Source organism: Rhinatrema bivittatum, chromosome 2, assembly GCF_901001135.1.
Source record: "Rhinatrema bivittatum chromosome 2, aRhiBiv1.1, whole genome shotgun sequence".
Classification (NCBI taxonomy): domain Eukaryota; kingdom Metazoa; phylum Chordata; class Amphibia; order Gymnophiona; family Rhinatrematidae; genus Rhinatrema; species Rhinatrema bivittatum.
In genome coordinates, this window is record NC_042616.1 from 490,023,823 (window position 1) to 490,042,869 (window position 19,047).

General features: G+C 45.0%; 1 protein-coding gene across 4 annotated transcripts in view; it reads right to left on the reverse strand.

Moving 5' to 3' along the window:
• The window catches only part of RPP40 (ribonuclease P/MRP subunit p40), a 55,736-nt gene extending 38,077 nt beyond the window's left edge, over nucleotides 1–17,659 (reverse strand). For 2 of the 4 annotated variants that reach the window (XM_029590592.1, XM_029590588.1), the window contains exons 1-3: nucleotides 17,408–17,659; nucleotides 6,025–6,169; nucleotides 3,210–3,278 (exon numbers count right to left, since the gene is read on the reverse strand). In XM_029590592.1, coding sequence (XP_029446452.1) covers nucleotides 3,210–3,278; nucleotides 6,025–6,169; nucleotides 17,408–17,524 — 331 coding nt within the window. In that variant the 5' untranslated portion in view covers nucleotides 17,525–17,659. Of the gene's footprint in view, nucleotides 1–3,209; nucleotides 3,279–6,024; nucleotides 6,210–17,161; nucleotides 17,270–17,407 lie in introns of those variants that run through there. The other 2 variants (XM_029590590.1, XM_029590589.1) reach the window with 2 other exon arrangements.
• Between the last annotated feature and the right edge of the window lie 1,388 nt (nucleotides 17,660–19,047).

Here is a 19,047-nt window from a genome sequence, read left to right on the forward strand (position 1 = left end):
GTGATCCAGCTGAGGTTTCTGGAATCCTGGGGCTGACTGGACCAAATAGGTGGTATCAGCTTTTCTGTTGACTGGAGCAACAGAACCAGGGAGTTCCCAGTTCTTTTTGAGGAGATCCAAAAGAACCTGGTGAATAGGGATGGAGATTATTTCCTTGGGAGCATCCAGGAATTGTAACAGCTCCATCATTTGGTGCCTATCATCTTGCTCAGTCTGTAATTGGAAGGGAACCAATTCAGACATTTCCTTCACAAAATTTATGAAGGACAAGTCCTCTGTAGGATAACGCTTCCTACTTTCAGTAGGAGAAGGTGGCGATAAGTCATCGGTGTCTTGAGATGAATCGTCAGTCCAGGTGTCATAGGGATCAGCACCTGCCCCTCTAGGAACCTGAGAAGGATGGGATGATGGTATTCCTGAAGGCCCTGGTCTAGGATCTGAAGGCATCGAGGGAAGTACTGGAGGCACCAATGAAGGCATTGAGGGCACCGGTGCAGGCATCGAGGGCATCGATGGATAGATCAGTGGCGCATCGGCATCGATGGTTGAGGCATAGGAAGGACTCCCGATGGAGGAATGCGGAACGGTGTTTCCCCTCCCGATGACAGGGTAAGTGGGGAAGGCACTGGAGCCATCGGTGACCCAGGGTACATCGGTGGAAAAGCGGCTATGAGTGCTTCCATCTTCGAGAGCAGTAGGCCAATGCTGCCGGAATGGGATCGATGGTCTGTTCCGCGACTGGCATAGATTTTGGCGCGGGGGGACCGTGGAGTCTGTGCATCACCTTATCGATGGCCTCCTGAACCATCTGGTCCAGTTCTTCACGGAGACCTGGAGCAAGCAGCCCTGGCTCCGGAAGGGAAGAAGGAGGCAGAGGCATAGCCGGAGGGACCACAGTTAAAGGCGGAGTCGCGGCTCCCGATACCCGTCCCCGGTCGCAGAAAGGCTCAGTACCTTTTCTGGGCGGGGTTTCTTCGATGGCGGCTTGGATAATGGCGAGGTCAATGATTTTCCTTCATTGATGGTCCAAGACTTCCAGTGTCGATGCCGATGTTTTTCTCTATGATCCCCTCTGTCCTGAGGGGGAGTAGAGGTAGTCGAAGGCCAAGAAGTCGTCGACGCCGGACGGTCACTGGCTGGTGGCCGATACTGGCGCGAAGTGGACGGTGCCGGTTCAGACGAGGTTGATGCAATCGACGGCGAAGTTTGAGAACGGAAGAGAAGTTCCATTTTCTCCATTCTAGCCTTGCGACCTTTTGGTGTCATTAAGGCACAAGTCAGGACATCATGCTCGCACCCGAGACACATTACACAGACTTTATGAGGGTCTGTTATGGACATGGTGCGAGTACAGTCCGGGCACCGACAAAACCCGGACGCCATGGCCTTTGAAAAAATTTAGCCACGGTACAGTCGACGGCCAGTAGGCCGCGAGGGCCAAACTCGACACAATTGACAGAAAATGGGTAAAAACTTACTGGAGTACCACGGAGTCAAAAATTCAAAGGAGGGACTCCTGTGGGGTATGAAAGTTTTTAGTAATTCCGTGAGGAAGGTTCCTGTCAGGAATCTCTGTGGAGCTCCTTAACCCGCGTGGCTCCTGCTGCGCGGAAAAAAGAAGAGACTGAAGGGGGACCCCTGCTGGCTGCAGGTTTATTGCCATGCTGGGCATGCCCAGTAGGTGCCAGTCAAAGTTCTAGAAACTTTGACAAAAGTGTTCCATGACTGGGCTCCATCCTGTGATGTCACCCATATGTGAGGACTACCACCCTGCTTGTCCTGTGAGAACTGAGCAAATATTAAGGCAAGTTAAAATAACTGAAGCTAAGTCAGAATCTTTTACTAGCCTAAGTGATAAGATCTAGATGAAAACAGAGGCACAGACCTTCATGTGCAGCTGGAATCATAAGTGTGACATATTTAAAGGAATAGTGATTGACTGTGAGATCAAAGGAAGATCTGAGGAACTTGCCTAAGAGAGGGAGGTGAACACCAGCAGATAGGGGAATACATGGGCAGAAAAATCAATCTTATATATATTACTGATTCTTTGCACCTCTTCAGAGCTCTTGTTAGGAAGATAGCAAGAGGGACTGGCCTGGCTAAACGCTCAAGATAAATGTATAAAATTCAACACTGAGATTGTGCTTTGGTTTCTAGATTTAAAGGTAGATTTTAAGAGTCGCGCACGCACACGGATGCGCCGATTTTATAACACGTGCATATATGCTCGTTTGTTATAAAATCTGCTATCCATGCACACTGTCTTTGAAACAGTCTCCCCACCCCTGCCTCGGGGAAAAAAACTGAATTAAATAGGGTAAAATCATCACCCTCCACCCCCTCATGCCACCATCTCCCCCCTTCCCCCCACACAAGGTCTCCCACCCATCCAGTACCTCCAATAGGCCCTTATGTGGCCCAGGATTGCAATCTGCGGTGATCTGGAACACTTCCATTCCAGCTCTTAGTAGCAGCGTAACTGCTCAGCAGGCTGCTCCGCTGCCATGAGTTCTGTTTTGAAGGGCTTTGGGGGGGAGGGATCTGGGCCAGAACAGTGTTTGTAACATTTGAGATGGGGATTGGGAGTTGAATTGGCTGGGACCAGTAATTTTTTTTTTTTTGGGGGGGGGGGGGGGGGTTTACAAGATTGCCACTTAACGTCTTTGAAGATAATTCGGTTAAGAGGTTGCTTATCTAGCCGCATAACTTTAGATCTGCTCTGAAGTAGGTCTAAAGTTATACAGCTAACTTACGGGGTCGTTTTCAAATCGCGATGGGCCGATACGGCAGCGCGATTTGGAAATTCAAATTAGGGAAAGGAGAGGAGTTTGGGCAGGGTTTATGCAGGGTTAAGGAAACATAGGGGCCTTTAGCGCTGAGGGTGCACATTAGCACCCGCATTAGCGCCAAACACAGCTACAGGAGCGATAGTGTGCAGCACCACCGCGATGCGACCGCCTGCTCATTATCACAAACCCCCCCCCCCCCGACCTTGTTTATTACTGAAAATCAACTAGATTAGCCAGGTAAGTCCCAGAATACCTTTTTTTAAATCAGCTAAATTATAGTCAGATAATATGGCTAAACTTGCTATTTAGGTGGATTAACTTGTAAGTTACCAATCTAAATGGGTATGAATATCGACCTCTTTGAAATAAGCTGTCAAAATATTTTGTCCATTCAATATAACAAATTAAGATTGTTACCTGTTGGCAGCACAGCTGCTGTATTATCTTGGTCTATTTTAGTGTTGTATGATAAGGCATAGAACGCACCTATAATGTATAAGAACAGGTAAAATGTCAAAACAAGGAAGCCTGTTACTTTAAAAAAAAAAACCCCGCATCCTAGTGAAACCACAGTGTTTGTTGTGTTTGGCAGAAGCCCACGAACATAAAGATTTGGAACTGAAGATTTTCTATCAAAACTCTTTCAATACATCTTTTGTTCCTAACGCAGAACAAAAATACATTTCACCAGCTCAAGAACAAGAAATAAATAAATAAATAAATAAATAAAGACACCGTCCAATAAAGACTTTCCTCATCACAAGAAAAAACAAACAGCCATTTCAATTTCAATGCTAACATACAATGCCTGCCTAACCCCACTGGAGATTAAAGTCCTCCATTTATCCCCAGACCAGCCAGCACACAGGGAACTGCAGTGCAAGCTTCCCCACCACCTGTGTGTGTGTCTGCCCTGCTCTAAGAGGGCAAGAGAGTAATTCATTCTCCATGTCTGTACAATCTCTGACCTCAGTTTAGACAGTCAACAATAGTACCAAGCTGCGCCAAACAGTGAGGGTGGGTTTTTTTTTTAATTCTTAGTAATGTGGACATTTGTCTATTGGGAAGTGGACTGAGAAACAACTCATTTCACCAAGGCTACAAAACAGCTTCCCGATAGTAATGACTTTCAGTCACTATTGACCCGAGGCACACTTGAACTGGTGACCTAGAAGTGACAGGATCTTTAACCCTGCGATAATCACTTAATCTCTCCTTTTTTAGTGCAGTAATTTTTTTTTTATATTTCTCATATGTCAAAGCAATCATGTAGTGTTCTCCACACTAAAGCACCTATCCTCTGATTTAAAAAAAAAAAAGTGTGAAAATAAGTTTATAAGGGTGCTGCTGTATATGGCTTTTTATAGACTTCCAGCTCACAGCTTGTAAATTTCCTCGTTAAAAATCACTTTTACACAAACACTGTTACTGCAGAGAAAGAACAGAATTGGAAGATAACTATGCACTCCTGCTTTTCAAATCATTGGACAATAGCCAAATCCTCATCTAATTCAGCTTTTTAAAAGAACATATCCCACACTCCAAATTCTCTTTTATTAAGTACTTACCTGTGTAGAAATTTTTTTTAATTGTTTTTAACCGGTAAACTAAACAGATATGACCTAGAAGCCATAGAGCGGTCACATGCGGACCTCCTGTGCCAGGAGGGACATGTGCACTACTGACAGCATGAGCACGGACATTGTCCACTGCAAGGGCCTGTGCACACAGTAATCACTGACCAAAGCTGTTATGATGGACCTAAAGAACTCTTTTTTTTTTAATGGGACTTATGACTGGCGAGATACATTAAAAAGGTATTGTAAGAGGGGTGACGACTTTGCAGGCCGGAGCTGTAGGGCTTCTTCAAGCCATGATGGTGGTTTATAAGAGATATCTTGAAATATTTTAAAAGGAGAGCTCCAAAAAGGAAGAATGCCTTGTGATAATCGTGGATCTGTGAATAGTATAACAAGCAACCTTTGCTCCCCCCCCCAACCTGCAAGCTAATTTTCAAAAGAGAAATTAGCTGTGTAAATTGACCAGCAAGGTTTCATCCCCTTGCACTTTGCACCTGCTGCTTATGCAGGGAGGGGTCTGTGGGGAAAAAGCAAGCACAAGGATTTGGAAATGAAATCTCCACACATGATTTCCCTCCCCCACAGCTGAAAGCGCTCATGCTGTAATTTTTATCCATATGGATTTACCCCACTAATTCCTTGGGCAAACCCCCTTTGAAACCTGCCTTTGTATGTTCATTATCATCTTATTCACTACTATTCAGCTTGTGGTGGGAGACGCAGGCTGAGAACCAGCGAAACCAGGGTTCAAATCCCGCTGCTGCTCGTGACATTGGGCAAGTCACTTCACCCTACATTGCTTCAGTTACAAACTTTGGGCCTTATTTTCCAAAGTTATCGCAGGCCTGCTCTACTGAAATCGGGGCGGAGTCAGCCCCGGAAGAGGAGTCGTCGGGGGCGTCACCGGGGCCGACTCCGCGAGGACGGCGCGCACAGCGGAAAGGTAAGGCCCTTTTCACTGGCTATTTCGCGCCCAATAACTACGCCTCCTATGGTGTAGTTATTAGGCGCGATGCTGGCAGCGATTGCATCACGGAGGTGCAATCGCTGCCGAACTGCCCCTCCCCGCTTCAGCCCCCACCCCCTGTTAGCGTGATTTTCTAAAGTATCACAGGCCTGCGATACTTTAGAAAATGAGGCCCTTAGAGCCTGATTTACTAAGACTTTTCTCCCATTCTGCATCTACGAGAAAAATGCTTAGTAAACGCACTGGGGATAGGAAATACCTACAGTAACTGAATGTAACCCGCTTTGAAGTGCTTGAAAAGGGAACTATAAATCAAACAAGTGAAAAATGCCTGGCATTGCTCAGGAAGTCTGGTCCATAATAGCCTGTCTATGGATGCCTCTGCCAATCTGTGTGTGCAAGTGTGTTTGGAAGAGCCTGTGTTTGTGCACGTGTCTTCCTGTGCCTGTGTCCGTGTGCATATGCAAGCTTGTGTGTATGGGAGCATGAGAGACAGCATTTGCAGACAAAACATAATACCACCCGAAGTTGCTCAGGTTGTCCGGTCAATAACAGCCAAACTGGAGGCTATCTGCCCCTGGTGATGAACCTTGAGGTCACGGCACCCAAAACGGTGCCCTCAGGCTTCCCCCTTAATCATGTCTGTCTTCACCCAGGAAACACCTATTTGGAAACTGGCTCTTACCTTTATTAATGAATGAGTCGATAAACTCATGAGTAACAAATTCATGAAGAGGTAAATCCTTCACCAGGTAATACTTTCCAAAGTTCTGTATGACACTCTTCAGCCTGTCCGGAAGGACCCCGCACTCAGGAATCAAAAAGGAAATCTGTTCAAAACACAGTAACCCTTGTGTCACACGTGCTATCCTGTACGCACAGAAGGAGGTAAGCAAATGAAAACAGGGCTGGCTAGAGAAAGGGAGAACAATCGATGAACATTGTAGTCTGAATAATAAAAGAAAGAAAACAAGATTTAAAGTGTTTTCCCATATGCACATAATGGTAAAAAAAAAAAAAAAAACTTCATAAATCAAACCCACTCGCTTAAAGTGAATGCTATAAATCCTTTTGATATTACAATAAATTTAATCTTGCAGCCACAGTACTACCAGCTTTTAAATTACATTTTGGTTTCTAGAGAGAATAAATAAAAATCAAGATCTCCCTATTTTTCTTTCACTTAGAAAGGGGGAAAATGTTGTTGAAATCTTCCAAGAGTAGCTACAGTGTGGTTTTGGGAGAGGAATTCCTTTTTTTAATAACTAGGCATGGCCATAATAAAAAGGTATGAATGACTTTTTATTCACAAACAAAAATGAAAGAAATAAAATCTCTGGACCTAAAGAAAGGAGACAGAAGTAAAAAGTGCACAAGGAAGAGGCCAAAAAAGCCAAGGAAGGTTAATAAATTTGGGGAAGTGTGTGTGGCGCGGCAGGGGAGAGGTTAGCTATCAAGAATCCACAGAAGCCAGATAAGCCATATTTCAGAGTTTTGTTCTATTTAATAATTGTCTTGTATAAAGTAATCACTCAAAATTTTCTTTATATCCAGTCTTTCAAATCACCTTCTCTGAGAGACAATCAGCCCTCCAAAACACACAGGTTACCTATCACAGACATCTTCCTTCTTAAATCAACTATGAAAGTCATCAACATCTAATACTTATTCATCCGAACTTTCAAAACTGTCTGCGGTACACTATTTGTGCACATAAGTAGGCCCATGGAGATTTCTGCTAGTATTTTAGAACTTGTCTGGCAGGAACCAAACAGTTTAAAAAATACCACATATTTGTGCCTCAAAAGTAAGCATATATATTTGCAATGCAGTAAAATGCATAAGTTCTCTGCTCATGTTATAAAAATATGCACATATATTTAATGTGCGCAATTTTCAAAAAAAAGTTTTCCTTCACCAATGATTATATATAAGGCAGAGTACTAAAGTCAAACGTACTATACGATGATGCTTATTATGACGGTCAAAAACTGCATCTAGTTGAATTACTAAGATTATTCGGGATATCATTGGTATTTACAGTTGGGAGTTTAATCTTGGCAGCGCTCCTAGAGTACAATCTGGTCGTCCTATGCAAGACTAATTTAGGCCTGGATTTATCAAAATGCACTAAATATTGTTTGCGATAGAAAAAGGGGCGTGTTTATGGTAATAGGCAGTTTATTGCAATTTGCGCTAATACCTATGCGAAGCGCTAAGTTACTGCAAATTGTGATAACTTTTCGCAATTTGTGTCAGAATTGTGGTATTTCCTACTTACAACCACTAGGGGGACCATGTTTACTTTCAGGACCACTGGGGGGGGGGGGGGAAGAGAGAGAGAGAGATCGCATGTGTTAAAGGCATTTTCGCATGCCTTAAGGGGTTTTCGCATGCGTTAAAGGTGCTTAACGCGTGCAAAAACGCCTTAGCGTTATGGAGTTTGCGCATCCGTTATTTGAGGTTTTATAAATCTAGGATGGAGCGAAGTCCACCTGACTTCTTTGGAATGAGGAATTATTGGGAATAGAATCCTTGACTGCGTTGTTGGTGCGGAATCTCCTGGACAGATCTCTGAAGTAAAAGATCCGAGACTTCCACTTGAAGTGATGGTAACTTGGTCGTTGCCACTCGAAGAGGGGCTACATGAGAAAGCAGTGGAGAAGTTACGATGTTCAAGCGATAATCCTCTCGGATGATCTCGAGAACCAAACAATCTGAGGTGATTGACTCCCAAGTTTTGTAGAAGTGTTTGAGTTGTCCTCCTATGAAAAGCAGTGGGGGTGGCTTGGCGAGTTTCAAAATTTTGGGGGCCGCTTCTGAGGAGCTGTTGGGCTCTGTCTGGGTTGCCTCTGCTGGCGTGGATGTGACTGAGGCAGATGAGGTTGGCCTGAAAGTCTCTGCTGGGTGTATTGTTGCGACCGGTATGGAGAAAAAGGTCGGAATTGGCCTCTTTGAGTAGACCTACACGTGTAAGAAGGGTAATACCTTTGAGATGTAGCTTGGTGTTCTGAAAGTGATGTAAGGGACAGTACTGCGATGTTTTGTTCCTTTAGATGTGAAACTGTTTCGTCAAACTTGTCCCCGAATAAATTCTCCCTTGCACGGTATGTCCGCTAGCTTTTCATGGACATAGTCTCTAACTGCATTTGCCCATAACCAGGCAAGACGTCAGGCTGTGATTGCCACCAAAGATGCCCTAGCAGAGGTTTCGAAGGCTTCATAAATAGATCTTAGCAAATGACGTAAGCCTTCTTCCATGTCTAGGAAGGGTTGTGGCAAGGTTTCCTGGGCCGAGAGACAGGCCCGTCATAAGGTTTGCAAACACTCGTACAGGTATTGAGTTATGTAAAATTGATGGTGGTGAATTTTTGAAGATAAAATAGCGGCATGATAAGTCTTTCGCTTGAAGTCATCTAAGTATCTGTGGTCTTTGCCTGGTGGCACATTGGCATGTAGTTTGGATCTTTTGGCTTTTGCCATCACAGATTCTATCACGATGGAATTATGTGGTAGTTGGGCAGATGCGTAGATAGAGGAATTCCTCATGCAAAATTTTAAGTCTGTTTTTCGTGACGCAGCAAAGGTTGAGAAAGGGGATTCCCACATCTTTTGAAGTATCCCATACAAAATTGGGTGTGGCGGTTGGGCAGTCAGTTCTGGTGGCATTCCAAAGATTTTTAATATGCCAAGGACTTCGGATCATGGATCTGGGATTTTCCCTGTTTCCACCTTGAGTAGATGCCCCACTTTTTCTATGAATTTCGCATAAGACAGATCTTCTGGTGGTGAGTATGGTTCCGGTAATCCCTCTGGTGGATCCGAGGGCTTACCCGTAGAGGAGCTTGGGGACGAAACAGATGATATCTGTGATTATGGGCTGTGTGAGTGAACGAAAGCTGGAGAAGGAGGATTTACAGTGTCCACAGGCCTAGGAGGTGATGCGATCAGTGGCGAAGTAGGGGGAGAAGCTGCTGGTTGCTTCATCCCCGTCTCCATGGACTAAGTCTGCAAAAAAAGAACTTAGAGCCTGTGCAATTTGAAGCTTGGCCTTAGATGCCAGATTGCCCGGCGGTGGAGGAATTTGTCCTCTATTGGATGGGGGTCTTGTAGGTAATGCTGCAAGTAGAATGTCTTGCGCCCCTGTATGCCTTTACTGAGGACCTGGTGGTATTAAGGGAGATAGTCTATGCAGTGGTTCTCAACCTTTTTCCCATCGTGACACACTGCTCATTATAATTCACGACGGAAATAAAAAATAAAGGTCCAGTGTTATTTTTATTGTTAAGAATGACACAAGGAAAAGATACTGTCTGAACAGAAATTGAATAAATAGTAAACATCCCACACCAAAACAGCACCAATTTCTAGTACTCAAACAGTAAACACTTACCTAAGAAAAGGCAACGCTGAAAATATTACACCAGGCCTTAAGACATTAATATACCTCCCATTAGGAAAATGGAACAATCCAGGCTACTATAGAGCCCTACACAGAAACTACACGCCAGCAGAAAACCTCACCTGAATCACATGTGCTGATCCTCACCTAACAAAGAATAAAGAGACCATAAAGCATAACTAGAAGCATGCAGATAAAAACTAAACTGGAAACCGCAACAAACCAGTCTCTGTATGCAGTGTAACAAAGGAAAAAAAGAAACATCACCCATTCTTATAAAACAAATCAAGAAATATAAAATCAATAGCAGCAAAACCATACTAACAAAAAGAACAGATTATTTCAAAACAGCTGATGAATGGAATATCCAATAATTAAAGACTCATATCAAAAATTTCTAGATACCAATAAAATATTTCAAAATAGCAGACACAAAGGCCCAATAATGAAAAATAAGGATATAAAAAATGCTTTGCTCTGCATACCTGGGAACATTTGATATCCAGGTGCCCTGAGATTGTTTTGAATTAGGAGGAGGGATGGTTTGCTTGCAACTTTCTCCTCTCTCTCTCTCTCTCTCACACTGGCTTCTCAATCGCTCACATATACACATGCTTTTTCTCTCTCACTTATATAGGCTCTTAATTACTCATTTACACACTCTTTTCACGCTTACACAAGCTTTCTATCATACATACATGCTTTTTCTCTCACACAGATTCTCAGTCACTTGCTTACAAACATGCTCTCTTTCATTCTCTCATTTACACACATGCTCCGGCCCTTAATCATACATACACATGATCTCTCTCACACACAAAAGATCTCAATCACACACAAATACACTCTTTCACATATACAGGATCTCAATCATTCACATACATACTGCCTCACTGGCGCACACACACACACTTACTCATTCACTCACTCTCCCCCCACCCCCAACTGGCAGCAGCAACAGCCTCCTCCACTTCCAACTTTAAAGACAGCAACAACCTCCTTCATTTTCAGCCCTCGCTGAGAAAGGAGTCCTATCGGCTGCGGGGGTTGACACTGTTTCTCGTTTTACTCTGAGCTGCACGGCTCATCCTTCAGGCCGCGCCTCTCTTCTTTCCTTCGGGCCGATGCTGAGCGCACTAGCAATTGCTGCTCACCACTTCCTCTTCCGGGCCATGGGTGGGGGAAGACGACAGCATGCCGCCGGTGCCGCTGACTCCAGCTGTCCTGCCGCATTCCGCCCGGGCTATCAGCATTTTAAGCCCGGGCAGCGGAACTATTTTTCTTAGGTAGAGGGAGCAGCTGGGTCAGTGGGGGACTGGGAAGTGCGACGAGACACCTGCGTGTTCTTGGCAAAACACTGGTGTGTCGTGACACACCGGCTGAGAACCGCTGCCTTATAGGATGGGGAGTCAGGGTCTGATAGTAGTTCCACGTCAACATCAGGACTTTCTCACAGTTGTTTTCGGTGTGCTGAATGTCCTGATGCATCGATTGAGTTGTAGGAGCATGGTGTTTGGAATGCTCTGTGTGTTTAAAACGTAATGAACGCTTCTTATGGCTGGAGTGCTTCGTATGCGTCGGGTGCGGATGCGTCATGTGCGCCGCATGCTTTGGATGCTCCGTCTGCATCGTGCGTTTCGATGTTTTCGGTGCCAAAGGGCGTGAAGGGCCGGGAACGGGTCCCTGATTCCCGCCTGATGCATCTGGTGGTTCTGCCCCCGAGAAGGTACGTAACCCGATCCCTGGGCCTTCTGTATGGGCACTGGAGGTTGTGTTAACCTGGGACCGATGACTGGAACGGCGCTGGGTGGGTCTCGGGGGCCCAGTGAGGACGCCCTCTTCATGGTCAACGCTTTTTTCTTCTTCACTAGTCCCGGCGAGGAATGGGTCGACAGCGTCAGGGCATAAGAGCCCGATGTTCAGAAGCGCGCCATTTTCTCGGCGCATTGTCGCTGCGCTCGGGGGGGGGGGGGGGGGGGGGGGGGACGGACATCCGACCACAGTCCCGGCAGGACGACTGGTCGTGGTCCAGCCCGAGGCAGATGTAGCAATAGTTATATCCATCTGTGATGGACATAAATTTACTGCACTGGCAGTATCTAAAGCCAGACGGTTTCGGAGCCATCATAGACAAAATAAATCACGAAAAAATCCTGAGAGAAAAAATCCCCGCGTGTGGACAGCGTGCAAAAAAAAAAAAAAAGACTGAGGAGGGCACCGATTCGCTTGGGAAGATGACTGCGCAGCCGCACAGAGTTCAAAGCTCTGTGACTTACTAAGAGAATCTCCACCTACAGGGGTTGCGTGCACACTTACAGACAGCATGGCTAATTAATCCTGCTATCTATGGAAACACCTTTTACAGTAAGCAAACTTGCTTTTTTGGTTAAAGGTAGGAACAGCAGCATCAGCAGGTTACTCCTTTACTTATTTTCCCAGACCACAAAATTCACTGTCCTTCAGGCCAATACAGTAAAGTGCGGCCGCGGTTACCCTGCTTCTAACCCGCTTTCTACTCACAATTTGGCCGCGTTAGTCCAACCTGCGATTCACTATCCCTTTTAACCCATCCTTACCGCTTCTTTAAATCAACGGGTAACCCTTTCCGCCTGCAGAAAGTATATGAGATGTAAACGATCGGATTAGCTATTCCCTCCCATACAGTAACGCGCACCCCGATTATCGCCTTTTTAATCTGCAGTTTAGCCACGTCTTTAACCTGCTAAATTACCGCCTACCCCTACACCCCTGCATTAGAGGCAGGGGTAAGGGTAGGCGGCAAACTTTCCCCCAGCCCCTGCTCACCTGCCCTGGCTGCGTCCATGGGTGCCGGTCTCTGGGGCAGCCCCAGTCCTCTCTCCCCTCCTCCCGAAGCAACGGCACAGGGCGAAAAGCGACTCGACATGTAAAGTATTGTGAATAAGTGTAACCGAGGTTAACTTACTTTTTCTTTCTTTCAGCCCTCTCTCTGCCCTCCTCCGGAGGCGCGCACCGCGGCTCCCCTGCCTCCCGGGGGCAGCCGGCAGCGAAAGTGGCTTCCAGCGGCCCCCGCCGGCGAAGACGGATGAACGCACGCCAGTAGTGCACGGGCGCTCAAGCCAGCGAAAGCACATGGACGGGCGTGCGTGACATCACGGCTTACGTTCATACGCTTCGCTGGCTTGAGCACCGAAATTGACGGGCCCCCAAGTCAGCAAAAGCGTATGAACGTACGCCGTGACGTCACGCACGCCCGTTCATGTGCTTTCGCTGGCTTGAGCGCCCGTGCACTACGGGCATGCGTTCATCCGTCTTCGCCGGCGGGGGCCGCTGGAAGCCACTTTCGCTGCCGGCTGCCCCGGGAGGCAGGGGAGCCGCGGTGCGCGCCTCCGGAGGAGGGCAGAGAGGGCTGAAAGAAAGAAAAAGTAAGTTAACCTCGGTTACACTTATTCACGATACTTTACATGTCGGGTCACTTTTTGCCCTGCGCCCTTGCTTCAGGAGGAGGGGATTTTAGGTTTTCTTTTGGTTAAAGTTGGGATCCACTTCCTGGTGCCTATCATTTCAAATGTCATTTGAAATGACAGGTACCAGCGCACCCAGGATACTGTATAGGCGCTGTATAGCGCCTATACAGTAAAATGGATTGCGCTTCATGGGCGCTCGTTGGACGCGGTTTGCATTTGCATGCCATTTAAATAGAGTATCAAGCGGTATGTGATCCGAACTGTGCGTGTGGCAAACGCAGGTGTGCCCGGGCCCTAACGCACCTCTTTCTACCGCACATTACCGTATCGGCCCACTTGTTTGCTGTCTGAATCTAATTCCCCTTTTCATCTTTTCCCCTGTCATTGAAGCAGAGAGCAATGAAGGAGTTGAATCAACAGCATGAAGGCTTATTGGTTACGTTTAGTAACCACCACCCAGCAAGTTACCCCCATGCACTCATTTCTTCAATTCCACTCTCTAAGCCTTTAGGGATCCACAGTGCTTATCCCATGCCCCTTTGAAATCTTTCACCGTTTTTGTTTTCACCACCTCCTCCAGGAGGGCATTCCAGGCATCCACCTCAGTCTCTGTGAAGACGATGGTTCTGAGTTGTCCTCCTCGGAGTTTCATTACATGACCCCTACTTCTTACAGATTTCACTCCAGCGGAAAAGTTTTGTTGTTGATTATACATCATTAAAACCTTTCAGGTATGTGAAGGTCTGCATCATATCTCCCCTGCACCTCCTCTCCTCTAGGGTATACATATTCAGGTTCTTCAACCTCTCATCATAAGTCATTTGATGGAGACTCCCCCTCCCCCACCATTTTTGTTGCCCTTCTCTGGACCGCCTCCATCCTGTCTCTGTCCCTTTTGAGATACAGTCTCCAGAACTGAGCACAATACTCTACGTGAGGCCTCGCCAAGGACCTGTACAAATGGTTTATCACCTCCTTTTTCTTAAGAACATAAGAAAATGCCATACTGGGTCAGACCAAGGGTCCATCAAGCCCAGCATCCTGTTTCCAACAGTGGCCAATCCAGGCCATAAGAACCTGGCAAGTACCCAAAAACTAAGTCTATTCCATGTAACCATTGCTAATGGCAGTGGCTATTCTCTAAGGGAACTTAATAGCAGGTAATGGACTTCTCCTCCAAGAACTTATCCAATCCTTTTTTAAACACAGCTATACTAACTGCACTAACCACATTCTCTGGCAACAAATTCCAGAGTTTAATTGTGCTTTGAGTAAAAAAGAACTTTCTCCGATTAGTTTTAAATGTGCCCCATGCTAACTTCATGGAGTGCCCCCTAGTCTTTCTACTATACGAAAGAGTAAATAACTGATTCACATCTACCCGTTCTAGACCTCTCATGATTTTAAACACCTCTATCATACCCCCCCCCTCAGTCGTCTCTTCTCCAAGCTGAAAAGTCCTAACCTCTTTAGTCTTTCCTCATAGGGGAGCTGTTCCATTCCCCTTATTTTGGTAGCCCTTCTCTGTACCTTCTCCATCGCAATTATATCTTTTTTGAGATGCGGCGACTAGAATTGTACACAGTATTCAAGGTGGGGTCTCACCATTGAGCGATACAGAGGCATTATGACATTTTCCGTTTTATTCACCATTCCTTTTCTAATAATTCCCAACATTCTGTTTGCTTTTTTGACTGCCGCAGCACACTGTACCGACGATTTCAATGTATTATCCACTATGACACCTAGATCTCTTTCTTGGGTTGTAGCACCTAATATGGATGGGTTATTTTTCCCTATATGCATCACCTTGCACTTATCCACATTAAATTTCATCTGCCATTTGGATGCCCAATTTTCCAATCTCACAAGGTCTTCCTGCAATTTATCACAATCTGCTTGTGATTTAACTACTCTGAACAATTTTGTGTCATCTGCAAATTTGATTATCTCACTCGTCATATTTCTTTCCAGATCATTTATAAATATATTGAAAAGTAAGGGTCCCAATACAGATCCCTGAGGCACTCCACTGTCCACTCCCGTCCACTGAGAAAATTGCCCATTTAATCCTACTCTCTGTTTCCTGTCTTTTAGCCAGTTTGCAATCCACAAAAGGACATCGCCACCTATCCCATGACTTTTTACTTTTCCTAGAAGCCTCTCATGAGGAACTTTGCCGAACGCCTTCTGAAAATCCAAGTATACTATAATCTACCGGTATACTGGGTATTCCTCTCTCTATGCAGCCCAGCATTCTTCTGGCTTTAGCTATCACCTTGTCACACTGCTTTGCCATCTTCAGATCTCTAGACACTATCACCCGAAGGCCCCTTTCTTGCTCCATGCACAACAGCCCTTCACACCCCCCCCCCTTCCCCCAATCACACACAGCTCTTTTGGATTACTGCACCCCAGCTGCGTGACTCTGCACTTCTTGCCACTGAATCCCAGCTGCTATATCTCTGACCAATGTTCAAGCTTCCTCACTCTTAATCCTCCTTCTTGAGGCATTTGGCAGAAGACAGAAGAACATAGCAATTCCTGGTAAGTTGTCACAATGTGCGGACAGGGTTGCAGTGGAAGCTATGTGCAGGTATATTGAATTACAATTTCCAAAAACCAAGTACTGTCTTTATACTTATTTGTACAGTGCTGCATTCGTCGAGTAGTACTTTAAAAGAGGAATACTAGTGTAGTAAGATTAGCACTAGGAGAACATTTCACAGAAGTTTTGTTGTGGTAAGAAAATGTGGTAAAAACTGCCTAACAGCCACTACTTACACCCTTAAATTGGAATGTTTCTGCATAAATGCCGCTACTTTTCTGGATAAGACCAAACTTGCACAGCTAGCAGTTTTTACATATGCATGCATGCATATATACTCATTTTTTATAACCTGCACATATCATTTGCACACAAGTTATAAAATACAGTAGTAAATTACTGTGTGACCATATTCACACATATATGGGCGCATGCGAGCAGCTTTGAAAGTTATCCTCATATGGTAAAAACTATTTGCTTACATCATCTATTTAAAACTGAGTGCACATGTACACACATCCATGCTGTTTTATAACATGAATGTATATATGCGTGTAGGTTATAAAATGAATGCATCCCTGGCTGTGCGCCCTTGCAAAGTTACCTTTCCAGTGCACGTCCAAGCGTGAAACAAGTATGAATAGCATTGTTTATCAAAAAGAAAATATACGTATGGAATGAAAATTATGAATTCGCAAGGGAGATGAAAAGTGATATAGCAAACTAAAGAGAAATAAAAACAGGAGATGGAAAGAAAGAAAATATGGAGAATTTTAGATGTGCCAGATTTACAATAAAAACTGGAAAATAGGTTTTTTTTTAACTAGTTGATTTAAGTTATTGCACTTGAATTATCTCTTTTTTTCTCCTTATCTAAAAAGTGTAGACAACTGAATTTTAATTCCTTTCAAAGATCTAAATCTTTGGTTTCCAAAATTCCCAACAGGAGTTCTGGATGTCCAATTCCCTGACCAGGAAACTAGGACTTAGTCCCTATCTTTTTAACTTGATTCACTTATAATATAAACTGACGCTTTCAAAACTGAACCCTTCATTTATACAAAGAAAAGTATACTGCTTTTCAGTAAACTGATCATCTTACCCTTTCTACCTCAGGAACTAACCATCCAGAACCCCCCTAACTCTTCAAAATAATGTCGAGTCTCTTAAATCAGAAAGAAAGCAGCAAAAAGTACAGCACAAATGCACACAAACAATGTTTCTTATGGTATTTTAGCACCAAATGCCCTGCCTGTACATCAGTCTCCAGTCCGTGCAGCTCCAAGCCAACTAATAGCCGCCCAGACATCTTCAAGGCAAGCAGAGCCTGGGAAGCTTTAAGAACACATTCATTTTACTAGGACGGCAATTCAAAATATTACATTGGGACATTTAAACACATTCCTATTCAACTTTCTCCAGCTACCTTGAGCGCTTTGCTTCTTTCCACATGTACCTTTGCCCCTCCCCACATCAGCAACGCCCGAAGGTCATAAAAAAAAAAAAGAAATGAGAGATACAGAATGTCAGGGTCCACCCCCTCTCTATACCTAGCACGTGAGGGACACACACGTGCAAGATGTCAAGACAGAAGCATACGAATCTTCCACTATCCCCGGCATAGCCGAGAAGGCCAGGACTGGAATCGCCCGCGCGCGCCCGACTCACTCACGCGGCAGTTGAAGGGGTGCTCGCGCACCGTCGCCGCGTGTCGGGACCGCTCGTGCTGAAAGTTGGACTTTTCACAGACCAGCAGGTGCCGGGGGCACCGCTCCAAGTCTCGCAGCATACAGGCGGATAACCGGAGTGAAACAGCACTTCCTGCCTCCGGCGGAGAGTGTACACCACGAGGGGGAGAAAATCCGCGCGTGCGCTTCGCCCAGGCGCGAGACGTTGCTGCCCGCTGCTGGTGGAAGACCTTCGGCGCCCGCTCAGCCGCTGATGGCACGTGGAGAGGCTGGGCGGGGTCCGATGCTTTACTTCAACGTTAAGAGTAGTCACATGGGTCTCTCTTTGCTGGTCTGACGGAGCCAGCTCTATTTTGTTTTCTGTTGCTCTGTGTACTTCTGTTCCTGTAAATAAAAAATGAAAAACGTACAATAAATGTTGTAAAAGTACCTCACGCTGAAGGATTTGGGGGGGGGGGGAGACAACAAAGTACAATATTAGTGTAACCTGCCACGATCCAAGTGGTGGGAGGCGGTAAGCCCTTGTCATTTAAAGTTTTTAAAACAGACATCCTAACGAGCGAGGAGGTCCTTTATCCTTTAATTTGGGGTGTCAGATATGGTTTGCCAAAAAATAAAAAGGTGAGGGGCAAGGATGCCAAAATTGTAGCAGAAGGTTCCTTAAATGAAAAAAAAACCAAACAAACCCAGCAGCCACACCTTTTGAGTTCCTGAACCTGGTACATGCACTCTTTCCCCCCCTTTCTAGCTAGCTGTTTTGTTTGGTTTTTTTTGTTTTTCTCACCGTGCTGAAGAAGAAAGAGAGAGTAAGAGTTAATCCCTCTGAACCCAGTGGTTCATGTATCCCAGTATCTCTACTTTAGGGAAACAGTTATAGGGACAGATTTCTCAAGTGTGTGGTTCAGATTGATGACTTGAAAAGTAAAGGAAAGACATATGAAACCAATATAAACAATGTCAGGCTACGATGAAAAAAGTGGAGAGTAAGTTAAAGTTGAAGAACATGGAACAGCTGTTATCAAGAAAATCAGCAGTTGCAGAAGAGGGTGGAGAACTTGGAAAACTTTGTATGGAGGAAAACTTTAAAACAAGCACACATGCACCCACACAAGTGCATGTATGGGCACAAGCACATAGATGCTGGACTTTTAAATCATCCACACAGGTGCACGTGTACTATTTAATATAAGCCTAGCACACGTGTGTGCTAATTTTAAGTGGTTACACAAGGAAATGTCATTAGTGTATCTTTCCTTAGGACTTGGCTTTTACCCACGTAAGGAAGCACATTTTAAAACACGCGCACGTGAAAGAGAGAATCAGTTTGCCCATTCTATCTCTAGGCCAGAGCTTTCCAAACTTTTCATGTTGCTGACACACTTTTTAGACAAACATAATTTCCTGACACAGTAATTCAGTCTACTAGCAAACCCGAGGTTAAAGGTTAAACGAACGAAATGTATTTTGACAATTTATGTATGTTTCCTTAAATATATACATAAATAAAATGTTTCATGACACAACCTATCTTGTGAAAACCTTTCATTTATATTAAAGATCCATAATATATCGGGCTTGGTATGTCTTGGTCTGTCCGTGCTCACGCATGTTCCCCAGCCCACCG